Source organism: Phocoena sinus, chromosome 15, assembly GCF_008692025.1.
Source record: "Phocoena sinus isolate mPhoSin1 chromosome 15, mPhoSin1.pri, whole genome shotgun sequence".
In the NCBI taxonomy this organism is placed as follows: domain Eukaryota; kingdom Metazoa; phylum Chordata; class Mammalia; order Artiodactyla; family Phocoenidae; genus Phocoena; species Phocoena sinus.
The window spans coordinates 65,118,841-65,142,001 of NC_045777.1; the positions used below are offsets into that span (position 1 = coordinate 65,118,841).

Here is a 23,161-nt window from a genome sequence, read left to right on the forward strand (position 1 = left end):
CCGGGTCGAGGCCTAGCGGGGAGCGCGGTTGCCGTGGAAACTGCAGCCATGGCGGCCCCGGGACGGGTGGGCAGCGTCTCTCAGCGCTTGGAACTGGCGCTTTCAACTGAGTCGTTCATCACCGCCAGGACGCCAGGGCCCGTCGTGTCTCCCGTGTCCCTGGATCTGCGCGTCTCGCCGGGACAGGTTGCGGAGCTGCCCGGCAAGAACCTGTGGGAGCAGATCTGCGAAGGTAGGCAGCCCGGGCCGGCCGAGAGGGGCGGGACTCGGGCGGCCAGGTGGGGCCGGCGCTTCCTGGGCGCCTAAGGTGCGTCGGGCGGCTGACGCGCGAGGCCTCCTGGCATACTCGCCGCGGGCCCGCCGGGCTCCCCATGTTAAGTAGGGGAAACAGAGGCTCTGAGAGGCTTGCCTGAGGTTAGGCAGCGCAGCCTCCAGCCTGCATCCATAGTCAGGTCGAAGGCAGGGGAAGGCGGAATAAAGGGGACTAGCTGGTGTGGGCCAGTGGTGCTCAAATCTCATTTAGTGAACAGGAAAGAATCGCTGGGACGGAGATGGGGAGCTTGTTTAAAACATAGGTTTCAGGCCCCGCCCACAGGGCTCCTAATGGGGTGTAGGGGATCTGCACTTTGAAGGAGCACCCCAGGTAATTCTGATGTAGATAATCTGTGGCCCACGCGTTGAGCAAGCCTGGTCTAGACAGATTTGACTTTAATCCTCTTCTTCTTAGCCTTCCTTAAAATTCGTAAGTGGAGTTTGTTTAGTTCACCTTCTTTTGTGGGCCTACATGTACCCTTGATCATGAGGTCCCGCAGTACTCTTCACATACGTTGGACAGGTTAGGCATACCTCCGAGATGTTGCAGGTTGTGTTTCAGACCACAGCAATAAAGCGACTCACAGGAGTTTTTTGGTTTCCTAGTGCATATAAAAGTTATGTTTACACAATACTGCAGTCTATTAAGTGTGCAATAGCATTATGTCTAAAAAACACTGTATATGCCTTAGCTTAAAAATACTTCATTGTTGGGGAATTCCTTGGCTGTCCAATGGTTAGGACTCCGTGCTTTCACTGCCCAGGGCCCTGAGGGCCTGGATTTAATCCCTGGTCGTGAAACTAAGATCCCACAAGGCCTGCAGTGTGGTCAAAAATAAATAAATAAATAAGAAGACTTTATTGCTAAAAAATGCTAACCATCATCTGAGCATTCAGTGGGTTGTAGTCTTTTTGCAATACTAATGTCAAACAGCACAGTTCACCATGACAAATGTAATAAGAATGGAAAAGTTTGAAATATTTTGAGAATGTCCAAAATGTGACACAGACACAAAATGAGCAAATGCTGTTGGGAAAATGGCACTCGTAGACTTGCTTGATGCGGGGTTGCCACAAACCCTTCAATCTGTAAAAAACTCAGGACGTTCTAAGTGCAATACAGTGGCGCACAATAAAACAAGGTATACCTGTATTTTACTTATCCTCGGTAAAGTGAGCATAATAATGGCACCTATTTCAAGGTGTTAGGAGGATGCAGCTAAAGGGGCACTTCAGAAAGGGCTTAGCAAAGTGCCCGATTTACACCAAGAGCTCAGTGTATATTGCTCTTAATAATGCTGGGTGTTTTTTTTCCTCCCTGAGATTGTAAACTCCTTGAGGTCAGGAACTCAGATTTTTCATTCTTGTGGCTACCATCATTACTTCAACTGTCTGAAACAGCGCTGTCCAATAGAACTTTCAAATATGGTAGCCACTAGCCACACATGGGTGTTGAGCACTTGAAATGTGATTAATGCAATTTTATAACTGAATTTTTTGTTTTACTTCTAATAAGTTCTAATAAACTTACACAGCTACATGTGGCTAGTGACCACTGTATTGGACAGTGCAGGTCAGTAAATGTTTGTTGAATGGAGGAGAGACTGAATGTACCAGTATATGGGACTAGGTAGAGTGAGAGAGAGCCATGAGTTGAGAGAAGTGGAAAATACAAAGGAAGAAGAGAATAATGGACTCAGAGTTGATAGATGCCCTGGAAGGCCATCTATTTCAACTCCTACCCAGTGCTTGAATTCCTTCTCCTGTATTGCATTATACCTAGAAAAACCTTTTTCATCTTGAATGTTCTCCTTGTAACTTCTACCCTTTGCTCCTTACCCTCCTGGTGCTATGATCCAGTTGCTAGTCACTCTACCATTATGAAAACACCCAAATAGAAGGTTGTTATTGTGGCTGTCTTTTCCCCAGAGCTTTCACTTCTCCAGGCCAAACAGCTCTTCATAATACAATTGACTAGTAGTGTTTTGTCGAGGAAGCTGCTCAACCTCATCTCTAAGAGGGAATAATCCTTGTACCTACCTCACAGGGCTGTTGTGAGGCTGGAATAAGAAGATAATGTATGCAAAGGTGCTTGCACAGAGCCTGGCATTTAGAAAGTGCTCAATAAATGTTCGTTATTGTTGACAAAGAAACATGCTTTGCATTTGTTTTAGAATCATGGAGTTTATTTTTCTCAAACAGGCCTGTAGGGAGAAAGCAAAGACAAAGGGTTTTGTTGCTCTGAAAAGCAAGTGAATTGATGCCACTGACAAAGTGATAGAGTTACAAAATGAAGTTAATGAGGTCAGAGACAGTGAATTTATACACACAGGCACTGTAATGATTATTATAACCTGGATGATAGACCCAGTTTCTTAAAACAAACATTCTAACAAATGCAGTTTTCTATAATAAACGTAGTAAATTCAGTTTCTCACAGAAACATGAAAAACAGGCTTTGTAATAATCCTGTGTTTGAGGTTAAGTATTATATTCTTTTAGGATATTTCCATTTAAAAAGCAAATTATCACAGCAAACAGACCTATCAGAAACTCAATTTCAGGAAAATGAGATACAGAATAGATATTATTAAGACCTTTATTCTGCCTGGCTAGTGCTGTGTGTGTGTGTGTGTGTGTGTGTGTGTGTGCGCGCGTGCATGCACGCGCGCGCACGCGTATGGTGACTTACTTGTGAATGTTCTTCAGTTTTCTCATCTTTCCAGTGATAACTAACCTAGGGCTTTTTATTCTCAAAAGCACCTGTATTAGTATCAATAAACGTCTTTCCTGCCAAGGCTTCTAATCGAGTCTTGTAGTTGCTTATGACAATGACTTTTAACTATGGTTTTAACCAGGACTGATTCAAAGTATTTGGAGCTTACAGTCTTTTATTCTGATATTGCTGCTGTTACTGCCATCGGCATCCTTATTATTGCCGTTGGTTCATCACTCCAAACACTAGTCTCTGGCCTCAGCGCTCAGTGCTGTTGTGAAATCAGGTCCCTTCTTCCCACCTGCCAGATAACAACATGGTCCAGTTCTGAATCAATGCTTGTTCCCCCAGCACAGCAGCTGAGCACAGCTGGAGAAAAGTGACACCAGGTGGCTCTCAGCAGTGCTTATTGGTCAACATCCATAAGTGCCTTCTCCCTTTGCCTGCATCTACTAGTCCCAAGTTTTTACTCCACTCCTCTGACTTGGCGTGATACCACTTGGCAGATGGAGGAGGAGGAGGCATTCACTGAGAATAGTCAGGTGATCAAGAGTGGGGAGGGAATCCTCCAGCTTCCTGATACCAACAAACATATTTGCATCTGCTCATATGGAAGAAGTATTTATCCCACTACCCGCACAGCTCAGCCCTGCATCTGTGCTTTGGTGCCGTCCTCTCGCTATACCAGGATCCTGCTGTATCACTCACCTCTCCAACATCTTTAACTTCTCTACAGGCTTTTCCATCTAAGCATCCTCTAGTCAGTCATCTTGGTGAAAACCTCTCCCTTGACCCCTGTCATCTAGCTCTTGTCTATCCCTCGTACCCTCTCTAGCCAAGCTTCTGGAAAGAATTCGTGTTCGCACCACTGTCATTCCCATTCCCTTATTAACCCATGAGCTCCTACTTCATGGCTTCAGTGAAATCATTCTCATGCATGAATCATCATATCTACCAGTGCGGCGAGTTATTTTAACTGCTAGACCAGGCATGACCCCAGGCACTGTTCTAAACACCAACAATTACTCTCTCATAAACTCCACTGCCCAGTCCAGAAATCAGATTCATCTTGCATGCTTCCCTTTCACTTTCCATGATCCCTACATTCATTCTCCAATCCCTGTAGATCCTACCGGCTCAACATCTCCTGTAACCCCCAACTCCTCAGCCCCTAGTTCTCATGGCCCTTACCACTCCCTGTTTGGATTGCTGCTGTAGCTTTTTAGTTGGGGAAGGCTTCCTTCCAGACTGTCTTCTACAGGAACCTCTCTCAAATTCAAATCTGATCACATCATGCCATGACCTACAATGATTTTTACAGCTTTCATGGTAAACATAAACTTCTTAGCTTAACACCTAAGCCCTTTAATGATTTGGTCTCTGTCTCTTTTTTTTAGATTCATCGCCTACCATTTGTCCAAATCATCCTAATGGCTAACATTTATTGAGCTGCCCTTTATGTGCCAGGCACTGTGCTAGGTGCTTGCTTTTCCTCTTGTTTAAACCTCTCAGTAACTTGGTGGTTTAAACAGATAAGGAAATTGAGGCATAGAGAGCTTAGGAAACTTGTCCAAAGTAAGTGGTAGAACCGGACTGCAACTCGTGTGTGGCACTCAAGTTCAAGCCCTTAAGCGACATAGCAGTGTGCCTAAAGTGTAGACCTGGAGCTCCCTCATCACGACATCCCCGATGCTTGCTGAAGCACAGATTCCTGTGGTGTGATGATTCACCCCACTCCTTGGGGGTGAGTCCCTAAGCTCTGCAGTTTAAATACACTCTCTAGGCAAGGGACAAGGCATAGTATCACTGTCCTGTGCTGTGTACCTTTAACCATAAGAAACTATTCCTCCAGCACACCACACTGTTCCATTCCTCCGCACCTTTGCACAAGCTTTGCCTCTTACTGGAACATCTCTGCCTTCTCATCTTCATCTTTCGAGACTCAGCCCAAGTGGCCCCTCTTCTGGAAAGCCTTCTGTTATTCTTCACGCTGATTTTGAGGCCCTTCCTTGGTGCTTCCTGAGTGCAGCCCTCTACGGCATCACTTCACATCTTATAACCACTGGCTCTTACTGTGCATCCCCTCACCAGGACACAAGCTCTTCTGCCTTCTTCATCTGTCCCCCCAGCACCTTGTACATCCCCTTGCCGTAGTATATGCTGGCTAAGTGTTCGTTAGATTCACTTCCAGCCTCCATCTTCCTGGTTCATCCCTTTCCAATAGGCCGCTGTTGGTGAACACTGCATTTTAATTGCTGTTTCATTTAGGAACATGTTCAGCTGCAAATCACAGAAAACCCAACTAATAGTGGCCTGAGCAATAAAGACATTTCATCACCTCACGTGCCTGGAGCATGGCGGCGGGGAGGTTCCAATTTGAGCACGAGGGCTCTGTTCGCCCAACAGGGTTATAGGTTCTTTCTGCTCTGCCTCTTACATAATGTTGCCTTTGTTGTATAAAATGAACAACTACGTTTACTTGTTCTTAGATTAATGTTCATTTAAAATGCATATAACATTAAATTCCCCTAACCAATTACAGGTTCTCCCTGCTACCCAAAAGTAGAGAGTTCCTGTGAAAACTTTCGTAAGCCAAAATGGCATAAAGCAAAGAAATGATTACCTTAGGACACATCTTGCTAAAGGATGCACAGAATAAATCGAGAAAAAGTACAGATGTTCACAGACAGTTCAAAACTGTGGTGGCGTGATGCTGAGATGCTGAGTGTAGTTCCAGGGGAAGGAGCTTGGCAGTGCCACTCCACTGCTCGGAATACACACTTCCTCTGTAACAGTTCGCTGCAAAAAAACCGCTGATCGCTCTTTTCACTTTTCACCTTTTCTGTTAAAGCAAAAATGCCCTTTGGATTTCTCTTGGTTAGCGAAAACAGGTACTATTGTAGGTCTTTTGTAAAAGTGAAGTGCGTAAAGCAAACTTTCAAAAAGTGGGGGACACCTGGAATCCAGTTTACAAGCTTAGGTAACGAAAAGATTGTAAACATTTGGAAATTTAATATACCTGATTTTCTGAAGAATTTCTAGTGCCAAACCAGCAAATTTTTCTTCAGTACTCTTTACAAACTTAATAAATTCTTGCAAAATTATATGGCTTTCAATGTAAAAAGCATCAGTCTGTAACCAATTATATGTTTTAAATTGAAATCGCAAGGTGACAGTGACAAATTCTCAAATATGCCAGATTCTCTTAAATCTTACAGAGGCTTGAAATAAAAAACACATCAGATTGTCCTGAGGCAAATGTATTTTCCCATACTTCTACATAATCATATAACTGTATATCTTTTGTGGTTGTAGGATGAAAAAGTTTGTATATTTTCCATCAAATTTCTCATTGGGAAAAATATAAATGGCAAATAAATCATAATTAAAGAAATATAAATAAAAGTAAAGTATCATTTTAAATATGTATGAGATCAGTTATACCCTAGAGAAACAGGCAGACTTACTATTAGGAGTGTGAATTATTATGAACCTTTTGGAGGAAAATTTGGCAATTTGGCCCAAATTTTAAATTATTTTTTTCTTTGAAAGAACAATTCCACATCTAAGAGTTAATCCTACAAAAGTACCTCCTTTCTGATCAATGATGTGTGTATAAATATGCTTATAACAGCATTGTTTGTAATAATGAAAAATTGGAAGCAACCTAAAAGTCCACTAAGAGTACACTGGTTAAATAAATGAAGCACATCATATAGTAGCAGCATTGAACGAGCTCCATGATTCAGCACCTAGAATGGATTCTGGCACATAGTGGACTCTCAATAAATATGGCTGAATGAATTGATAAAGAGTCAAAAGTAACTTGCTGTAGTGTTTGTTTTGTTCATTCGTTCGTTACTTCATTCATTCAGCTTCTGAGTTCCCTAGCGGTCCAAGCGTGATTAAGACTCCACACTTCCAATGCAGGGTTCGTGGGTTTGAACCCTGGTCGGGCAACTAAGATCCCACATGCTGTGCAGCCAAAAAATTTAAATTAAAAAAAAAAAAGTACATTCATTCAGCTTCATATTCTTTGGGAATGCGATGGTGAGCACAAACAGACCCAGGTACATCCACATCCCACCCCCCCCCAAAAAAACACAGTCTTTTGGAAGAGATACTCATTAATTTTTACAAATTTCAAATACGGGTAAGACTTAATATGAGTTACGCAGAATAAGGACACAGTGTTATCAAGTTCTATGCTTGGGTGATTTGAGCTAGTCTTGGATATCTAAAGTGAATGAATGTATTTGTGAATTATATACAAGTGTTAGTAAATGCATTGAAAAAGTTTTGGTTGAATCTATGCCAATTCCAGCAATGGTTATGGGTTGTAATGGGATTAGATATGACTTAGATTCTACATAAGCCATCTCCGTATTATTTGGAATTTTTCTCATAATAAGCATGTATTGCTTTTGTAATCAAAGCTATAAATGTATATGTATCTTAAATCCAAACGAATAGTTTTCACACCGTGTTGGTGATTCTCAGTGTGTTGGGGGAAGAAGGTGAATTTACATTTTTGCTTGAGAGGAAAGAATAAGGTGGTAGAGCTAGAGTTGCTGTGGTGGGCAGAATTCTCAGATGGCCCCCAAGATTCCTGCCTCTAGTGCACATAGCTTCCAGTTATCCAATCAGAAACTAATTTAGGCACTGCTGTCAAAGGATTTTTCAGATGTAATTAAAGTGTGTAATCAGATGACTTTATTTTTTTTTTTCTAATTGAATCTGTAGGTTTTTTGTTTATTTGTTTTGTTTTTTGGCCACACTGCACAGCTTGTGGGATCTTAATTCCCCGACCAGGGATCAAACCCAGGACCCCAGCATTGGAAGCTCACAGTCCTAAGTCAATTGAGGGAATTCCCTAACCCAGGGAATTCCCTCAATTGACTTTAAATTAAGAAGATTATTGTAGGTGGGCCTGACCTAATCAGGTGAGCCCTTAAATGAAGTCAGAGAGGTTCAAGCAGAAGAGACTACTGTTGCTTTGAAGTAACATATATCCAAGAGTGAGCTGCCTGGACCTGAGGGCGGCCAGCCTCTTGGTGCTGAGAGCAGTCCCCATAACAACCCAAAAGAAAATGTGGACTTCAGAGCTACATCCACAAGAAACTGAATCCCACCAACAATCAGTGAACTTGGAAGAGGACCCCAGCCGTCAGATGAGATCACAGCCATGGCCAACACGATTTCAGCCTGATGAGACCCTGACCCATACCCAGGCTCCTGACCCTTGGGAACTGTGAGATAATAAATTTGTGTTAAGTTGCTAAGTTTGTGATAACTTGTTACATAGCACTAGAAACCTATTCTAGCTAGTATTGGGAATCAAAATTGCTTAAAACCTGCATCCTGACATACTAGTCCCCAACCTGATACCTAGGAATTGAAGAAAAAGTTGAGAATTGCTCTACCACCTGATAAGGAACGAGGTAATGGAATAAAACTTGCCTCCAGTACAAATGCATCAACCCCATCTCAACCAGAAACTGTTTTCCCTCATCACTGCAAAGCACCTATGCAGTTGCCTTTGAAACATTGACCTTTCCGGAAATATTTTTACCAGTCTTTCCCTTACGGGTGTAACCAATATAGTCATGGGCATTTTCTTGCTGTCTCTCAGCAATAGTTGTTGTTACGCTGTAGAACTTATGTGGAATATTCTTTGCATTAAGCTCCCCAGCAGGTTGACAGTGATCAGTCTTGAAACCTGGCAATTGTTCTCCAACTCACTGCATGTTAGAATCAGCTGGAGGACTTAAAATATTGATTCCCAGCCTCTTGCCCCAGACCTACTGAATCAAAATTTCTGGGGTCGGGCCAAGACATTAGCATTTTCAAAAATCTCCCGGGTAATTATAATGTACAGCCAAGATGGAAACTTACTGGAGCTTACGGTAGAACCTCTCCAATTTTAACTGCTTGCAGGTTACCTGGGGGTCTCGTTAAAATGCAGATTCAGATTCAGCAGATCTGGGGTGGGGCTTGAGATGTTGCATTTCTAACTCCCCAGGGATGCCGATGCTGCTGGTCCCTGGGCAATGCTTCGACTAGCAAGGGTTAACGGGATTGCTTTTCCAGCCGTATACCCCAATCTGGCAGCCTTAACTTCACACCCATCCCCACGTCTGCCTGAGATGGCTCATCTTGCCTCTGTCTCTTTTATTCTGCCCCCCTATACGTAACATTCTCCTCTTCTTTTTCTCCCCTCTCCTTCCTGTATGCTATTGGTGTCTTCCCTTAGCCACCCTCCTCATTTTCTTCCTCTTTTTATCCCTTGTAGTTATAATTCGGTGGGCAGGATCTAAATCTACCTTCTTGGGAAGAGTCTCATACTCTTACATAAAGCCTGGAGTCTTTCATGCAAGAGAAGAATCATCTCTTACCCATTTTAAATAAACACCCTGTAATGGCCAATTGTTTTTTCATTTTTGAAAACCACCAACCAAAATAAAATTTAAGGAGATTTTATTCAGAGGAAAGGGAATTATCCACAAGCTGTAATGAAGTATGGAATTGAGGGGTTTTTTTCCCCCCCACTCCCTTCAGAGTATGAAGCTGAGCTGCCTCCCTTTCCAGAAGGATATAAAGTCAGACAAGAAGCTGTGGTTACTGTGAGTATCACCGGGCCCCAACCTAACTGAAAGGTTCTTACACGAAAACAGCACTGATGGCTGGTGAGCATCAGACACTGTCATGAATCAGGGAGGGGGAAAGGAAAGGCACTGGAACCAGAACCAGAACCAGAACCAGGGCCAGTCATACCTCTGCTGCTAATGATGTGACTTAAAGGGCATCACACAACCACTTTGAGCCTCAGTTTCTGCATCTGTTAAATGGAGCAGATAATCCTTGACTAACTCACAGGGCCTTTGTAGGGCTCAAATGAGATCCTAGATGAGGAAGGCCTTTGCAGTGGATTCAACATCATGTCCACGTTGGGGACAGTTTTGCAGATGGAGCAGATTTCTTTTTGCATAGCTGGGTGGGCTAAGACTGTACTAAGGAAGGAGAGAGGGCCAAGGACAAGGCAGCCAGGAAGGGAGGCCCTAAGGCAGTATGCTTGGAGTAAAATAGGGACTTAATGGAGTTTAAAATAAAAAGGTAAGGCTTTGAGAAATGAAGGGACTTGAGCAGGGTCACAGGGATGAGACAAAAACCTAAGTCACTAGACTTCATTATGTCACTACAGCTGCCTCCATTAGAGATTCTATGTCTAAGATCTTCCTTGGCTTGTGATTGTTCCTTTTTCATAGCATCCTGTTCTTGCTTTATGAATGCAATGCTTTCTCAGATTTCTCTGCAGATACTAATTACAGTTCTCTCCCCTGAATTATTTTTGCTTCTTCAGGGTCAGTTGTTCTTTATAGATCTTGATCTTTGTCTTTTATGCTGTTGATGTTCTTCCTCTGTGTAGAAAGTTTTGATTATTTATTCAAAATTTAAAATGCAAGCGTGAGTGGATATTTCTACATAGTTGGTATAGTTTTCTTCTACTGTCACACATGTTGGTTTGTTTTCTGGATGGGTCTCTTCCATGAATAGAAACACTGACTGGGAGCTCATGGGGAGTGATTGTCCACTGGAGGACTTTTCTTCAGGGTCAGCAGACAGGGACTCCCTATTTTGGCACTGGGCTGGAAGCCTCCACATCAATGTTGAGGTTTTTTTTTTCTCTTGACTGCCAAAATGGCACCCTGAGTAGTTCTACTCCTTCCCAGGCTGTTTGTTTAATTTGTTTACAGAAGATTCATTGGAAATATATATAAGGATATAAAAGGATATAAAAGGCTGCTGTGAATGCCCAAGGGGGCAGAAGCAGGAGGAGGGAGGATGGGGCAGCAGGCCACGGGGTCTCCGGCCAGATTTTCACTTAACCTCTCCTGTGTATTGTTTCCTTTCTCATTCCCACACTGTGAGGAACTGAACCTCTGAAGCCCTTTGGAATTCTGGTGGGAACGTGGACTCTCGTCTTCTGGGGGCAGTTTCCTCCTGTGGATTCTGACCTGCCACTCCTCCTCTCATCTGACAACAGGCTTTATTCTGTTTCTTTTGTAAATTTATTCATTTATTTATTTTTGGCTGCATTGGGTCTTCGTTGCTGTGCCCAGGCTTTCTCTAGTTGTGGCGAGCGGTGTCTACTCTTTGCTGTGGTGCGCGGGCTTCTCATTGCAGTGGCTTCTCTTGTTGCGGAGGACGGGCTCTAGGCATGCGGGCTTCAGTAGTTGTGGCACATGGGCTCAGTAGTTGTGGCACGTGGGCTCAGTAGTTGTGGCTGGCGGGCTCTAGAGCACAGGCTGAGTAGTTGTGGCGCACGGACTTAGTTGATCCGTGGCATGTGGGATCTTCCTGGACCAGGGCTCGAACCCATGTCCCCTGCATTGGCAGGCAGATTCTTAACCACTGCGCCACCAGGGAAGCCCTATTCTGTTTCTTTTGGAAATGTCTGGAGATCTCTCATCCATTGACAGCCCTCCCAGTCTTTGTTACAGGTTTATTTCTTGGTTGTCCTTTATAGGTGTCTTGGGAGAGAAGAGAAAGATTTGTGCTCAGCATGCCCCCTTGAACCTAAATTCTGACACAGACTTTTATTTTTGTTATATTATAAAAGAAAATACAATGATTTAAACTACATGAATTGATTTCCCTCCCCACTGCCACCCCAGGCGTCACCATCAGAGGAAAGGGTTTTCGGCGGCTTCAACATGGAACACCTTTACCCAGCTGCTCCTTTAGCCGTGGTCCCACAAGTGACCTGTCCTCAAGCTAAACGGGAAACAATCGACCCAAAAACATGTACGTAAGGAAGTGCGATCTCAGCTCTATAGTTCAGGAGTTGTGACATTGCAAAACCATGGGGTGGGGACAGGGTGGATAGATAGACCTCAGGGAGACCACGTAATAAGAATGTGTTCTTGTTTAATTTTTATTTTTAAGAGATAGCCTTTATTCCACTGATGTATCTTTTTTTTTTTTAATTTTATTTTATTTATTTTTTTATACAGCAGGTTCCTATTAGTTATCTACTTTACACATACTAGTGTATATATGTCAACCCCAATCTCCCACTTCATCCCACCCGCCCTCCTGCTTTCCCCCCTGGGGGTCCACTGATGTATCTTTAAGGTTGAAAAGGAAGAAAGACACTTAAGTTCTTAAGTACTTAAGTTCTACATTACATACAAAGGGGGAAAATGTAAAGAGTAAAAGAAAATATCATGCTGTCTTGCTTTGTGTGTGGAAGCCAGAGATGCAGGCGTCCTCATCTTCCTCCCTGAGTCCCTGTTCCTCGCCCTCCCTGGTGCCAGGCCCTCTCCCCCGCTGGTTTGTTCTGCTCCCTCCGCTAGTGGGCTTTGGGCTTTGGTAACCACTATTACTGTGCCCTTAGGTCCTTGTACCCCCGCCCCGTTCCCCTCTGACCTCAGTTCCTACCACACTCCCTTTGCGTATTTCCCTCCAGCTACACCAGCCTCCTGGCTATGCCTGTGGCCCTGGCCCCATGGACCCCCGTCTACAGCCCCACCAGACTACAGAAGCTCAGAGGGATATTTTAAGTTTCGTCGGTAATCAGCCCAACTCAGCAGTCTAGAGTAAAATATAACATTTATGGTCATGTTGATTAATGGAGAATACCTTTTTTTGTTCAGAAGCAAATGTTTCTCCCAAATTAACTTGAGCCATTTTGGATTTTTGGTGGGAATGTTTGTTTGTTTTAGGTTCCCCCAAAGAATATTTGGAAACATTCATCTTTCCAGTTCTGCTTCCCGGAATGGCTAGCCTGCTTCACCAAGCAAAGAAAGAAAAATGTTTTGAGGTCAGTTGTTTTGTTTCTTTATTTCTAAATGCTCGATAATGCATTTTTATCAGGTGGTAGCTCATTATCTTAGTACCGTCAAGTGGCTGTTTTCAAAATGATCCCTTTGGGAGGGAAAGCCTTGTTTCAGTCACTTATCCAACTCCGGCCGGGACATCTAGTTGTGCACACACACGCACTGCCATCTGTCTGTCCGCCTGGCTCTGGGGAGGTTTTCTGCCTCGCTTGGCCCGCTTGGCCTCCCTGCCTGCCCTTCTCCTGGGCAGTTGGCATCTGCCAGGTTTCTTGGGTCTTCCTGCTCCCGTTATGACATGCACAGATTATAGCTCTCCTGCCCTCTTATCCAGCTCCGGATTGACCATCCCACCTCGGGGCTCCCCCACTCCACTTCATGCCAAATGCCACGAATGTACTTGCTTTAGGAGAGGCCTGGCCCATGGTGAGTGCTCGATGACTGGTCATTATCATACTGCAGCTAGTTATCTGTATGAATCGAGTTCCAGTCCTGGCGCACCGCCATGTAAGTACCCCAGAGGCTCCCTCTTTTCTGCAGTTGGCAGTATACATCGGGTGTGTGTCTTCCCTGCACAGTACTAGAATTTTGGATGACCTATACGCAGAGAGTAAAATAGCAACAGCATTTCACGTTGACCAAGTGCTTGCTCTGCTGGGTGCTTTGCTTAGGGCTTTATCATCACTCCCAACAGTTCTGTGAGGTTCCTCTTGATTCATATTGTCTGCATTTTGCAGATGAGAAAACGGACGAAGGGATAGATTCAGAAAGGTGATCAAGGGTGAATGGCAGAGCTAGGATTCAAATCCAAATTAAATGATTCAAAATGATATTTTAAAAAGTTGGCTGTAACTACAGTGCAAACCCCAATTTGTTTGACCCACGTCTTTAAAGCATTCACAGATAATGGTGTCACCTGCTTGGTTGCCCTTCAGCACAGGATCTCTCTGTGAGAATAGGATACTGTCCTGATGCTTTTATATACTGAAGAGACAACGTTTTCACGTGCTCTAGCAAACACTCAACTTTCCTTTTGCGCTGCCTTGACGTTATACTGACCCTCCTGTCTCTTAGTCACCCCACTTTATACCTCCCCCTAATTCACTGCCACTGGTCCATTCAGCATAACATTCCTTCTGACAGGCCTCACCGTGACAGTTGTGTCTTTAGTAGAAGCAGAAACGAATTATGAGACGTTGATCTGAAACCAGGCAGCACGCTTGTGAAGGAGGTGTTTAGGGTATGCTGCTGGGCCACGGTACACTGTTTGAGAACCGTGGGTCCACATAAGGAGTCCAAGACCCCTCAGCCTGGCTTTCACGGCCCTCTGCAGTCTTTTCCCTCCTTCCTTAGAAGGACATCTCTCTCTGTTCTCCTTCCTGGGTGATACCCTCCAGCAGATAGAACCACTTGGAGGTCCCTGTACCTGCCCCACACTTCACGGCTTCTGTGCATATGTTCCTTCATTTTTTTTTTTTTTTTTTTTTTTTTGAGAAAAAAATCCTTGAGTTCTTCTTCTCTGCATATTTAAGTTCTATTTGTTTTTTCAAACTCAGCTCTGTGGCTTCTCTTTCAGGCCTACTGTTCCCAAACTGGAAGCAATTGAACCCAGCCCTCAGATTTCAGAGTATTTCATCTATTCCTCTTCTAGTGGAAAATTAAGACATCCTTGACCCACAAATACACTTCATTTTATACATGTCTGTCTCCCCCAGTATTTTAAGTTCCTTGAGGACAGATTCTCTGATTTATTTTTGTATCTCTATTCAGTGCCTAGTATATCCTACCCAGTACCTAGCCCCTGGTGAATACATAGTTGGCCCTCAATAAATGAGTGCACAGTTGGATGTCAGGGGAGCACCTCTACTACTATGTCCTTGACCAAAACCCAGTTTTCTTCTATCTGGGAAGACTGTTCTCTTGGGCTCATCCCTGGAGGGGCGCCATGAAGGGGGTGAGAGAAGAAGACATCCATATATTTCGTGAGTTAGTCAATGTAAGAGAGCAGTGAGTGGCAAATTCCACTGCCTAACCCTCCTTATATATTAATTATGCAATTAACTAGTAAATTGGGCTTTGGTTTATGGCATATTGATTAAGAACACATCTCTGGATGTGTTCTCAGGGTTACCTGGTTTTGACATCTCCCTCCACCCCAGCTGGCTGTACAGCCTTGGGCAAGTTATCTCATCTTTCTGAGCCACCATCTTTTCCTTATGTGTAAAATGAAGATGATCATAGCACCTGCTCATGGTGTTACTGAACCAGGGACTGAACCAGGGTCATTTGCCTGATGCACAGCAAGCCAAATACTAAGACACTGAGGTTTGCAGCAGAGAAGGGGTTTATTCACCAGGCAGCCAAGTGAGGAGATGGGATGACAAGTCTCAGATCCACATTCCCGAAGGCAAGGGGCTTGGGATATTTATGGGTGAAGAGTATACCGTCAGAGGTCCAGGGGAAGGTGATTGGAGGCAGGAAAAGGGTGAGGTAATCACTGCTCTGCACAAGTATATCTGAATTACATGCTTCTTTCTTCATGGGATACATGTTCAGAAAATAGAGGTGCTAGCATGATCTGAGGGTGGAGTTTTTGGCTCTCTGACGTCACAAGGTCATTCATGGGACAACTGTGTAGGCCCAGTTTTAGGGTCGGTGGTCCCAACCAGTTTTAGCCTGCTTGAACTGGACAAGAGCTGACTCCAAGTTTCTGAAAAACAGCTTAAGCCACCGTTACTATAGCAACCCATACGTCAGAGGTGTTATCTATAGGAGGCGGTTACGGAGTCTTGTGATGTATTATCTAGGCTACATGAAGCTTGGAGGGTATGCAATTTGCAAAAATAATTAAGGCATCCTTGATCAGTGAAAGCAGGTTATAAGCACAGGGGCTTTTAACAAGCAGTTCCCTTATCTGCTCAAGACAAGCTCAAGAATTTCTGTTAGCCACCAGTTTCGGTTAACCCTATGGGGCACAGTTTCAATGGGATTATGCTGATGAAATGAGGTGGCCCATACAAAGTACTTAGGGCAGTCCCTGGAATGTAGGAAGAACTCAGTAAATGTTAACTTATTATTGATCATTAGTATTACTGGGCTGCAGGTTCTCCCCAGGTAGGGTGGGTTACACCCATTACCTGAGTGGGCTTGCTCTTGTTCCTTGGCTACCCAGAGGCCTTATTCAGCACTTGGTCCCAGCTCCCCCCCAAGCATCTGATTACACAAGGACTTCATGAAGAAGGTTTATTTTGCTGATACTTTTATAGGGAGGTGGGAAGAGGGGTTTGTTGGCATCTATCAAGCAATACTTCATTAATCCTGTCTAGAACCACGTCTGTCCTCTCCAGGCGCCTCCTCCCACACAGCCTCTCCAGACCCCTTTTGGGTCCTGAACAATTCAGCTCTGGCTCTCAGCCTGCATAGCCCACTCAGCAAAGAAAAGTGCAGCATTCGGCTTACCCTTCCTTCCTCAAAATGCAATTCAACCGCTATTCATAGCTTTTGGTGGGTGGGAGTGGTGGTAGGGGGCTTCACACCTCTCACCCCAACAGAGACAGAATTGCAAGGTTTTCTTCATATTTCTCTGGCAGAAATTCTTAGTTTTGAGACACAGGCCTGGTGAATTCAAATCTGGGAAACCTTAATCCTGCTATATTCTCCTGACATTCTGGTACAGACCAGTTGTCCAGATTGAACCAGAAAAAAACACAATGATCAGATCCCCATTTTCATTAACATGAGAAGCTGCTCTGCTGAAGGGGACTATAAACAGAAAAAGCTGGTAAAATGAACGCCAGCAATTCAGGTACTGACTGTCCATCCAGGTCATGGTGGTCCCCTCACTTGTGGTTTGACTGCTGCTATCATAATAGTGATCGTATTAATGGTCAGAGAAGCTATCTCACTGGTTAGTTGTCTACTGTGTGTCATCACTGGTCAAATTGCTTTATACGCATCATCACATTTCACCCTTACAATCAACCTCTAAGCCAGATCCCCTTTTCCGTCAACTGCTTTTTACAGAGGAGTCCCAGGAACTCAGAGAAGTCGAGCATTACCTAAGATCACCCAGCTAGTGAGCAATGGAGCAGGTCTTCAGCCAAGGTCCAGATGCTCCGAGAGCCTGTGCTTTCATCCCTCTCAAAAAATGGGGCTTGGAGGCTGTCCTCTAAATAGCTCCAGGAAATACAAATTTTTAAAATTTGTGGTTCTTTTCTGGAGAACAGATTGCTACTTGCCTTAAGTTATAAAATCTAAACTGCTTCTATTCTTGTGTATTTTTCATTTGCTTGTTTGGCTTCCCCTGACGACTTAATTCTTGTCCCTCATTTGTAACTGAGCTTCCCCTCCTCTGTGTGGTGTTAAACAGGGCAAGGCGTGGCCATATGGAATGGTAGTGAGGCTGGGGACCAGAGAGCAGAGCCCTTGGCCTGACCCTGTATGTGTCAGATGGCCTTGCCTCTCTGGCTTCAGGTCCTGCTGCTAAATGAGAGAGACCAGACAATCCTGCAAGTCATATTTCAAGGATCTTTGTTTTTAATCCTGCTGTTGGCCAAAGTATATTCAGTGTACCCTGCCTTTTATTAGCTTGATCAGAGGATGGAACGCAGTGATTAAACAATGACATAAATGAGCACAATGGAATAACCTTTGTTTGGATATGTGTGAGAATATCTGCAAACATATTAAGCCACCCAAGTTCAGTTCCTTTCAACAAACATTTATTAAGCCCTACTATGTGCTGATCATGGGGCCAGGCCCTGGACACCCAGAGAGGACAAGTCTGGCCCTGTCCTCAAGGAAACCACAGATGAGTAGCAAAGCCCTCGGTAGCTGAAGGATAAAGGTAGCTTTTATTTTCTTCCCCTTTGTTCTCTTTTGCTCCTCCAAAAGAAGAACGAATATGGAGAAACAGCGAGTGTAGATCTGGTGCTAGACATTCACTTCTAGACCTTAAGGCAGTTATATTCACTTGTGCAGCCTTTATTCTAATTTATTCAACTGTTATTCTTCTAATTTATACAAAAATCAGCTAAAAGGACAGTAATTAAGATTTTACATCGAGGGTTGCATGTCTAATTTTTGACCATAAATAATTTTGTAATGAGGGGGCTAGAAACAGTTTCCAGCCTCCAGGCAATGATAAAACGCTTTTAAAGAATCAGAGAAATTTCTATTTGTATTAGAGAGTAATGAGGCATCCTTGTGCCAACTCATACTTCATCTTTGACATCCCATGGATGAGCTGCCACTGGGACTAAATGAAAACAGATGAAACCTCAAATGCTGCAGGTGCTTGAATGGAGCATTAGACTTTCAATGCTATAATGAATGATCAAAGGTGTAAAAAAAGTGGGTTCCTAAAACTGAAAACTTGCAAGAATTGATAAACTTTACAGGCAGCTAGACACCTAGTGTGACCACTTCCTTGCAGTGTGACCCTATGGAATCTGTGAGTAATCCTCAACTACTAAAGGGATGACAGAGGTGCTCTCGTTACCAGGAGGATGACTCACCGAAGGGTGCTCACAAGCACCGTTGAATGTTACCTTCCTGCCCCGCCTTCTCTTCAGTCTTTACCTGGAAGTTCAGTATTTGAATGCTTCAAATAGGCAAGATGGGTGAATTATCATTACTTCTTTCCATGCCAATCCTGATTCAGGATTTTAGGATTTCTTAATTAAATTTGATTCCCTCCCCACCTCCCCCCCGCCCCCGACATCACGTAGTCTTTTGTGGGTTATTTTTGCTGGCTTAAAAATTACATTATTGCCATCTCAACATTTGTCAGACCCAAGTGGAGCTCCTCTTATCCAGATCTGCACAAGAGATTTGCATTTTCTTGATTCAGCTCTTCCTCACATCCTGTCATCAAGAATAGATGCTTAAACTGAATGATAACCAGCCTCCAGCCGAAATTACATAACGGGAGCATTCTTATCTGTCACCCACAATTGAATGTGCATCCAAATGGCTCTTGAACAGCAGCATAATTCATTGTTAATTAGGGCCATTCAAATTATATCTTGAAACGGCATTTGTATTAGGTCACTTAAGAATAATTGCTGATTTGTATTTTGCCCTTAAAATGCTGACTTCTAGTTATTTTTTCGTGCTTTCCTCATTTTCTGTTTTGTCCTGTGATATTGTTCCAGCAATACCTGGAACATAGTAGGGACCCACTAATAGTTGTGGGATGAATAAATGAATATGATTCTGCAAAAGTCAGAGCCTACTTTTAAGATCATAATTAAGTTACAGGAGCACATAGCTGTTACATGCAAGAGGTCATTTACTAACTGTACCTGCACTGTCTGGATTTATTACTTCCAGAGGTAGGTAGACCATGGGGAGGCTGTCCAGATCTGTCGGGTCCCCTGAAGCTAGAGCTGAGGAAGGAACAAATCATCTAAAATTGAAGGAGCCTCACAGCCAGTGGAGAGCCAGAGATTTGAAAAAGAGGCTGGAATTCAAGAATAGTAGTTTCTAGCACATTTAGAGCCCGTACTTTGTGCCAGACACTGTTCTAAGCACTTTAGCTGCGGAAACTCATTTAACGCTCCCAACAGTCCTCTGACGTGGGTGCTATTCTTGCCGTCTTACAGATGAGGGCCGTGCGGCACCAGGGTTAATCAACAAGCCAAGTACATAACTAGTGAGTGGCAGAGCCAAGAGTCAAATGAGCAGCCTGTTTCCTGAGTCTAGGAATTTAACCACTGGACCATGCTGACGGCAGGTCTAATGGCTTTCAAAAGCAGAGGCTAGATTTGGATAGGAAAGATGATCTGGGGACTTCCCTGGTGGTCCAGTGGCAAAAACTCCGTACTCCCAATGCAGGGGACCCAGGTTTGATCCCTGGTAAGGGAACAAGATCCTGCATGATGCAACTTAAGATCCCACATGCCACAACTAAGACCTGGCGCAGCCAAATGCATAAATAAATATTAAAAAAGAAAAAAAGAAATGATCTGGAGGCACTAGAGAAGAGGACTAAGATGCTAGGCAGGCCTGGGGCAGACACCTCGTGGGGCAGAGCCTTTCATTAGATTGTCCTGTGAGCACCAGGACACCTCAAGGAAAACCAGAGAGAGAGAGGCGACGCCTAATGACTAGGCCATAAAGCATTTGGTCAATTACTCATACACCTGGTGTGTGTGTGTGTGTGTGTGTGTGTGTGTGTGTGTGTGTGTGTCTACGTGAATGAGGAGGTCTATGGCACATGGTCCAGTGGTTCAGAATCTGGCCTATGGAATCAGACAGACTCTGCCTGGGACAGAGTGTGCAAGCTTGATGATTTTGATTTCAATTCATAATAACCCAATTTTGTATATATGCCATTTTAGATATTATGAATTAGACTGATGAATTTCATAACCAAATAGTTTGCTTGTCATTAGATATTTAAATCTTTCAAATGCTCAGAATAAAATTCAGATTATTTAATAACCAGATATTTCTCTATTCCTTAATTTTTAGAGAATACAATTAGAGGACTAAACCATAAATGTATAATTTCCATGAGTTATGTCAGCCTTAGAAGTAAATGAAGACCCTGCTCATTTCATGATATGAATTCAGCAAGTGAAATAGATTTCTTTAATCCTTTCCCAGAAGGTTGTTTTCAACTATGTGTAAAAAGGTCATAGAGAAAACTTAAGTGGCATCTGTAGGGCATTACACTGACCACCTATAAATAAAGTCGATGAGCCTCTTAGTTTTGCTGTGAAATTAGCTGGGTGCTAGCAGTGGTTTATATGTTGTTAAACAGCTATACTGTGTGAAAGGTAATGACTGGAAATGGTTAGTTTGTACAAATAGCTGGTAGAGGCATATTTGTGGGCCAATAATAGATATTGTACAGGCATTTCCTGAATGTAGATAATAGTATCCAAATTGTTAGCCAATAAATGAAAAATCACATGTAAGTTGGGGGAGAGATGACACTTTTGGAGCCTTTGCTCTCCTATATTATATTTCAGTATTTCAGTAGTATTTGAAATTTTTAAAATAATAATGACTTATTTTTGTAATCAGAAAAAATAGAAGTTATAAATAAATAACAATTTCCAACCCATCTATTTGACCTTGCTGCCCTGTCTAGGTGATTTTCTTTGTCTCCTTCATGGTCACTGGCACACTGTGTAAACCACCTCATCTCCAACTTTTTACCATTCATTCTCTTTAATGTGTGACCCTCTGGCACCAACAGTGCTCTGGTTCAGCTCTTTTCAAGTTTCCTTCATGACCCAGTACCGCCAAATTCAGTGGCCTCTTCCAGGGACAAAGCAGAAAGGTGGCCAACAGAGCAGGAGCAGAGTGAGCGAACGAGACGGGAGGTGAGGCCAGCAAGGTCGCTCTGCGCAGCCGTATCGTGTAGGCCAGTGAGGAGTGTGGGGTTTATTTTGAGAGCAATGGGAATTCATCAGACCGATGGCTCTCAACCCTGGTGGGCCCACTCTCCTCCCCTTACCATCATATATTATAGTGCCCTTCTTAACTATCCTGAAATGAAAGGCTTAGTCCTACTACCTATTTATCAGTTACCTGATTGATGTATTGTTGACAGTAAACTACCTGAAAACTTCATGGCTGAAAGAAACAATGATTTATTATTTCTTTTTGCCAGTGAGACTTGGCGGTTCTTCTGTCAGTCTCACCTCGACTCACCCATGTGGCTGCTTTCAGCTGGTGTCGAGGCTGCACCAGGAGGTCCAGGCTGCCCTCACTCACCTGTCTGGGGCCTCAGTGCTGGCTCTTGGCTCTTCAGCTCCTCTCTGCCTGGCTCTCTTCCTCCAGCTGACCAGACCAGCTCCTTCACAGCCTGCTGTTTTCAGGGCAGCTTTCCAAAAGGCCGAAGGCAGAAGTGTAGGGCCAGAGCTCTGGAACTCCAGCATCACTTCCATTGCATTGCATTGCTCAAAACAGCTCACAAGGCCAGCAACTCAACAAAGCAACTCAACAGTGAGCAAGAAATGGACTCCATGTAGAAGAAGTAGCAGAGTCACATTGCTAAGGGGCATGGACCCAGGAGGCATGATCAATTAGGGGCCACTATCATCGTAATCTATCCATACAGTAATTTCAAATATATGTATATAGTGGCCATTTATATTATAGTGGACTATAATATGAATGAGAAAGAAAATAAAAATCATTTGTAATATAGGTAACATGTATTTCCTTTTTCAAACCTCAAATAAAACTACACTAGAAGATATTATGAGGTAGTCACTTGCTTGCACCTATGCATAGACTCACAATGAACACAACAGCTACAAAAGGCAGAGTCACATGTGTTATATCAGTCACTCAAGTCATGTAAGTGATATTGTCCTTGGTGATATGATTTTCTGAAATGGCAAGAAACTGAGGTTCTGAATAAAACACGGTACAATTTTCTCTTAATATACATGATAGTCGCTCTTCTGGAAAAATCAATGTATATTAAAACCATGCAGAAAGACTTTGTGTTTATATATTAAATGGAGCTAAGTTTTAGATTCAGATCATTGTAAACAGTTTTTTACCTAATAAACATCCAGTGAGATATTTGAAAATATTTAGGCTTCAGGCAGGTTTTTGTTTTGTTTTGTTTTGCTTTGTTTTGTTTTACACAGGACTCATAATCGCAGGGCATAGAATATCTCTGGTTCAGAAGTCTAAATTGGGTCTGCAGGACTGTGTTCCTTCTGGAGGACCTAGGGGAGGATCTATCTATTTGCCTTTTTCCATTTCTAGAGGCTGCACATTCCTAGGCTCATAGCCCTCGTCTATCTTCAAAGCCAGCGATAGTATCACTCTGACCTCTGCTCCCATCATCACATCTTGTCTGACTCTTACCCTCCTTCCGCCCTTGTAAGAACTATTGTGATTACATTGGTCCCACCTGGATAAGCTTCCCATCTCATGATCCTTAATTTAATCACATCTGCAAAGTTCTTTTGCTGTGTAAGGTAACATTCACAGCTTTTGGGGATTAGGACCTGGACATCTTTGTGGGGTAATTATTCAACCTACTGCACCCAGGACATCAGCACTGTTTATTTTAAGGGAAAAACATTCAAAGGGCTGCAGGGCCAAGTAGATAATGAAACAGGCATGGAATAACAATAAAGAGACACCAGGGAGTGGTTGGGCCTTGTGGCCACCGCAGAAGCTCACGCACTACAGGGGCAGCTGCTACGTTTCTCATTTCCTACTGATCGTCACCATGCAGAACATGGGCTCAGTGTGGCCATATCTCCTGAGTTTTCAATAGAAGCCCCCAATTCATATTTTACCATGAACTGTCCTGATT

The 23,161-nt window shown here is 43.5% G+C and overlaps 1 protein-coding gene across 2 annotated transcripts in view; it reads left to right on the forward strand.

The window, feature by feature from the left end:
• Positions 1-12: 12 nt before the first annotated feature.
• Positions 13-23,161, forward strand: part of IQCK (IQ motif containing K) — a 125,767-nt gene continuing 102,618 nt past the window's right edge. For both annotated transcript variants that reach the window (XM_032605537.1, XM_032605538.1), the window contains exons 1-4: positions 13-232; positions 9,587-9,651; positions 11,704-11,833; positions 12,754-12,851. In XM_032605537.1, the coding sequence (XP_032461428.1) occupies positions 49-232; positions 9,587-9,651; positions 11,704-11,833; positions 12,754-12,851 (477 nt within the window). In that variant the 5' untranslated portion in view covers positions 13-48. The remainder of the gene's footprint in view (positions 233-9,586; positions 9,652-11,703; positions 11,834-12,753; positions 12,852-23,161) is intronic.